The sequence below is a fragment of the Octodon degus genome, unplaced genomic scaffold (assembly GCF_000260255.1).
Source record: "Octodon degus isolate 3935 unplaced genomic scaffold, OctDeg1.0 scaffold00027, whole genome shotgun sequence".
Lineage (NCBI taxonomy): Eukaryota > Metazoa > Chordata > Mammalia > Rodentia > Octodontidae > Octodon > Octodon degus.
The window spans coordinates 4464174-4470272 of record NW_004524603.1 but is presented as its reverse complement, the minus strand read 5'-3'; the positions used below and the strand labels follow the sequence as shown (position 1 = coordinate 4470272).

The window sequence follows — 6099 nt, the reverse complement described above, 5'->3', positions numbered from 1 at the left end:
TAGCAGTAAACCAACCAAATGATACTATAGGTAGGCTTACTGCTCCTAACTCACAAACTAATCAGAATGTGACATTTCAACAATTGTTTTACCAGCTTCTGATGTTACGTGTGTGTGCGCGTGTGCAGGTGTGTGTGTGTGTGTGTACTGGGAACTGACCTCAAGACCTCGCACTTGCCAGGAAGGTACTGTACTGCTGAGTTGTATCACTGACACTACTTGTGCTGACAGAGCACACGTTGACCAGTGTAGGAATAAAATCAAAATTCCAATTTTTTCTTTTTCAGACAGGGTCTCCCTATGTAGTCCAGTTGTCTTTGAGCTCACTTTGTAGCCCAGGCTGGTCTCAAACTCACAACCATCTTCCTGCCTCAGCCTTTTGAGTGCTGGGATTACAGGCGTGCACCACCACAACTGGTCCAAGTGCAATTTCAAAACAGAAGTGTACAGTATAATCTTTGGGTTTTAGAAAGATAGAGCATTGGCAAGGGAAAAAACCTGGTACAGCTGACGTATACATTTCACCATGATAGAAATATTGTTAGGGAAACCTAAACAAAACACAATGGAAGCCTGAGATGGTAATTTTCTACAACAAAACCAAAGGTGCAGTAGATGCTGTTGTTGAGTTCTACAGCAACTATGATGTCACTTGGAATTCAAAGCACTGGCCAATAGCTGTATTGTACTCAGTCCTATATGTAAGTGGCATAAATGGTTTGATAGTTTACAAAGAAAATAAGTGCAAAATATCACTTAGGAGGGCCTCGGACATAGCTCAGCATTCTATGTGTCTGCCTGGCAAGCGCAAGGACCCAGGTTCAATCCCTGGTACCACATGTTGTGCCGGCCCCGAGCTGAGCTAGCCACTGAAACTGGGTGTAATGGCAGAAACCTATAACCCTAGCGCGGGGAAGGCTGAACCAGGAGGATCACTACAGATCTGAGCAGCATAGCGAGACCCTGTACCAAATACTATCTATCATATCAACATACATATAATTATATATGATTATAAGTCCTTAGATATTATATATTAATATGCAATATGATATATTAATATATAATGTATAATATTGTTATATGTATATATATATACATATATATATAATTTTCTTAGAAGATTGGGTGTGGAGCTCCTAAGAGATCATTTACACCAGAGGAAAACCAAAATGTTTGTGCCCATAGAGAACTATGCAAAAAAATTGTGGAGCTCACAAAAAACTGTGAGCTGACACGTGAATAGGCAGGCACAGCACCACAAAGACCAACTATGACAACAGGAAAGCAAAAATATGTCAACCGTTCCCTACAATAAAGTACAGGAAAACAAAACATGCATGCTATCAGTGTGGTACTTGTGTATAGAAGATGCAGTTTTCTTGTATGAAGACATGACACCTTGAGTTGTCACACCTAAGGCGGTCTGCACACATGACACAGCACGTTCCGTACACACACAACATATACCTACAGTACGTTTTGATTTCCTGGCCTTTTTTTTTAAGATGTATTTGGTACAGTGTCCTGCCTTGAGGTGACCGTTGAACCAAAGCTTATTTCTGTGGTAGACTTTTGTTTGTGTTTATGTTGTCATTCATATAGGTTTTATTTTTTGGTGGAACCGGGGATTGAACGCAGGCCCTTGCACTTTCCAGGGAAGCACTTATTCTACTGAGCCATCTCCCTGGCCCTAGGTTTTTATTTTTGATGTTATCTTTTAGGTTTTGTAAGCAAGCACACAACTGATGTGAAAATGTTCGTGTCTGTTGTACATGCACAATACATATTTTATTTATTTATTTATTGGTGGAACCGGGGATTGAACTCAGGCCCCTGCACTTTCCAGGCAAGTGCTTATTCCACTGAGCAATCTCCCCAGCCCCCACAATACATACTAAAAATAATTGATATTTTATGTTCCTGTGGACTACAGACTGTATACACTAAGGAACCCTTGACAAAACAGCAAGACTATTAACATGATTCAATCCCCGGCACCACATGCCACGCCGGACGCATCCCAGGCATGCTGAGCCAACCAACGATACTGGGTGTGGGGCACATGCCTGTAATCCCAGTGATGAGGAGGCTGAAAACGAGGAGGATCACTATCAGTCGGAGTTCTGTCCTGAGACCCTGTACCAAATACTTTTTTTTTTTTTTTTTGAGGACCTGGGGATTGAACTCAGACCCCTGTGCTTGCCAGGCAAGCACTTAATCTACTGAACCATCTCCCCAGTCCCAAAGATTGATTGATTGACTGATTGATTTTTGCAGTACCAGGGATTGAACTCAGGACCTTGCACTTGCCATACAAGCACTTACTCTACTGAGCTACCTTCCCAGCCCCAAATACATTTTTTTTTTTAAAAAGGCCAGGAAATCATGACATGTGCTGTGGGCATATGCTATGTGTGTGTATGGAATGTGCTGTTGTCATGCGCGCAGACTATCTTAGGAGTGATAACAAGACTTTTCACTAATTTGAAGTAAAGGGCTATGGTTACTTTCATTGTAGTTCATAGAAGAATTTGTGTTGCTCTTATTTTTTATTTATTTATTTTTGTTTTGCGGAACCAGGGATTGAACTCAGACCCTTGCGCTTGCCAGGCAAGTCCTTATTCTACTGAGCCATCTCCTGGGCCCAAAATACATTTTTTTCTCTTTTTTTTTTTTTTCAGAACTGTGGATTAAACTCAGACCCTTAAGCTTGCCAGGCAAGCCCTTATTCTACTTAGCCATCTCCCCATCCTGCTCTTGACTTAGTACAACAAAAATTGTTGAAAATTTTGATGTTTTATAAATAATAAATATTAAAAATTTAATACTTCTATTTTGTTTTCCTCTGCTGAGTACTTCTTTAGTATTACAAAACTTCTATTTTTAAATATATTCAGTCCATGGTCTACAGGGTCTCACTACACAGATCCGACTCATAGTGATCCTCCTGTTTTCTGCCTCCCAGGCACGTGCCACCACATCCAGTCCCAATCGCTGTCTCAGTGGCTGGCACTGCATGCCACGTATCAAACCCCGGGCCCTGCGTCGGCCTAAGTGGGCACTTTAATCTGCTGAGCTATCTGGCTGGTCCTAAAAAACTCTTAAAATTGAAACTTATAATTCATCAACAGAAACATTCTAAAGATTGTGGATCTGATGACACGGTTTCTGTTCCCTTATGACAAAATTAAGAGTCACGCCCCTTAAGGATCTGAGGGTGCTCGGTGTGGTGACAGACCTGCAATTCCAGCGTTTGGGAGGCTAAGACAGGAGGATCACTGAGTTCAAGGCCAGCCTGGGCTAGACAGTGAGACTGGCCTCAAAAAACAAAAACAAACAAAAAAGGACCTGAGGCAAATGGCAGGCTAATTCTCCGACTGTACCATCTGTACCTTAGCCAACACTTACTTCCTATCCCAGGGTGCGGCACAGTGCTCACCACATAGGGGGCACTGATGAAGACCCCCTCAGCATTTGTCCCCTCTTCCAGACCTAGGACAAAGGTTTCAACTGAACAGTAAGGGACCTCCGCACACCCTGCCCTAAGGGTGTGATCAGCAATTGGGCAGCTCTTGTCCCTCACTGGACTGAAATCGGAGGCCCTGGGTTCCCAGGCTTTTGGTCACCTGGCTCCCCTGTGGCCCTAAGGGGACAGTCCAGGATTCTATGTAGGACTGACACCCTTTACTAATGGACTTTTGAGACAGGGTTTTGGTACCTAATTCAGGCTAACCTTGAATTTGAGGTGATCTTCCTGCCTCAGGCTCTCAAGTGCTGAGATTATGGGTGTGCCCCACCATGTCCAAAGGGTCTGAGAGCTTTTTTTCAGTGACAATGCATGACCTGTCTATACCCCTAAAACTAAGAAAGCACAGTCACAAGTGGGTGAGGACACGCTGGAAGGTCACTAGACTTCATCAAGTTCCTGCGGCCTGCTCCAGGGACAGGACTAATCCCCAACCTGCCAGCAACGAGAGGTTCTCTGGACCTTAGCAGGAGAAAGATCAGATAGATCCGCGCGCAGGAGGAGCTGGGAGGAGGCCGAGTCCTGCCCTGCCCCCTGGGGCCGTCATTAAAGAGCAGCCAGGGCTGGTCAGGGAGAACCCGGACTCTTTCCCTCCCCCACTCCAGGCCGCTGCCAGGCCCTGCCTCCCAGCCGCAGAGAAAGGGCCCCTTGCCAAGTGTGTGCCCACCTGGTGCCGCGCAGGGGCGAGGCTAGCGATGGCAATGTGATCAACTAGAGAAGGGGCAAAGCCGTGGCCTTCAGGCAGCAATCAAGGACACGTCAGCGACCGAAAAGCTGTGTCCCCAGTCCTTTGTCACAGGTGTGTCTGCCCGACCTCATCTCAGCAGAATGCAGCAGGGGGACACTGGTTCCCTCCGATCACCGAGCACGGAGGCGCGCGTTTGTCCTCCAAGGCCCCGCTCTGCACCCGCTTGGGTCCTCCAGACACAGCTCTGACAAGTCTGAAAAGGTCCCTGCCTCCCGAGCTCCACAGGAGCCAGCTGCCATCACGGTGGCTTCGGCGGTGCTGGGTGCTCTGAAGGAAGCAGCAGGGTGATAAAGCAGAAAGCGCCCGGCTGGGGGCGGGGAGGGGACCTAGTTTAGATCCAGTCTCAGAAATGCCTCCCTGGGGCGACACCCGAGCTGAGTAAGGTGAGGAGGTGAGCGCGTGACCCAGGAGGGAATATTGCGGCTCTGCCTTTTTTTTTTTTTTTGGTGGAACCGGGGATCGAACTCAGGCCCCGGCAGGAAGCGCTTGTTCTACAGAGCCATCTCCCCGGCCAGTACTGCGGCTCTGGGTGGGCCAGAAACGAACAGTCAAAGCCCTCAAGGCAAAAATGACCGGGCCCCTAAAGCTCCGGGTGTGGCCAGCGCGGAGCTGGAGGCTGCAGGGTCCTGGCTGCTGGGTGAGGCGGCTGCACAGGGCGCCCCGCTGCTGCCCGGGCTGCGGCGCCTCGGTCCCAGCATCAGCCTGGGGAGCCAGCCCTGGCTTCTCCTGCCCTTCGGGATCGCCCACTCACACATTCTGGGAAAGTTACTCGAGTTTCCTCGTGCTAAATAGGGCTTCAAGGGAGATTATCCCTGTATCCTTGCTGTCCGCAGCCGCCCGTCACAGGGTGAGCTCGGACTGTAAGACACGCACAACTCAGGCCAGGAGTGAATTCCCCAGGAGCGCCTGGTCCTTGCTGCGGGGACTGCTGGCGGTGCCACCGCCATGTCCCCGGCGCTTCGAGGCCTCGGGCCTGGTCTGGGCTCCAGGTCGATGCGAGGGACCCGGCTCTGGCTCCGTCGCGCAGCCGAGCGGCGGCTACGTCGGTCTTCTCTACCCTGCCTCGGCCGGAGCCCCGCGCCCCGGGCCGGATCGGGGAAGGGACGTGGCCGGGGCGGAGGAGGCGGCTGGGGAGGGGCGGCTCGCCGCCGCGTTTCTGGGGCGGGACTAGCGGTGGAGGGGCCGGGCACGCGGGGGAGCAGGTGGGCGCGGCGCCCGAGGGACAGGGAGCCCCGCTCCGCTGCACACTGCAGCCAGGCGACGCGGAGGCTCCCGAAGGGGGAAGGCAGGCAGGAGAGTGAAAGATGTGGAGAGAGGAGCGGGACCGGGGCGCGCAGGAGGGCGGCGCGGCACCCCACAGCCCGGCCCGGCCCGGCCCAGCCGCCCGCGGGAGCCCGGAGCGCAGCGACCCGCGGGACTCCGTCGGGGAGCACGAGCGGGGCGGGCTAGGGCCGCACGGCCAATAAGGCAGCGAGCTGGAGAGGGGGCGGCGCTAGACTCGGCACCACGCCAATGGGGGTTTGGGGCAGGGGCCAATGGGAAAGAGAGTTGGTGGCAGGGCGGGGCGCCAGGAGGCTCAGAGCCAATGGGAGGGTGAGCCGGGTGACGCCGACGCGCCGGGGAGGGAGACGGACCCGGAAGGCGGTGGGGGCGGGGAGCCGAGCTGACAACCTGTCAAATCCACTTCGGGACGAAGTAGGTCACGCGCTCCGAGCAGGGCGCCCCCGCCCGCGAGGCCCGGCGGGTGGCCCGCGGCTCCTTCCTCTTCCTGCCGGCGGCGGTGGGGGCGGGGCGGGGCACCTGCGTCCCTGCCGTCCACCGC

At 52.0% G+C, this 6099-nt stretch overlaps 1 protein-coding gene across 1 annotated transcript in view; it reads left to right on the top strand.

Moving 5' to 3' along the window:
* Positions 1-5448, top strand: part of Cct8l2 (chaperonin containing TCP1 subunit 8 like 2) — an 11919-nt gene extending 6471 nt beyond the window's left edge. Inside the window, exon 2 of the mRNA XM_004629068.3 lies at positions 5111-5448. Coding sequence (XP_004629125.2) covers positions 5111-5448 — 338 coding nt within the window. The remainder of the gene's footprint in view (positions 1-5110) is intronic.
* Positions 5449-6099: the final 651 nt, after the last annotated feature.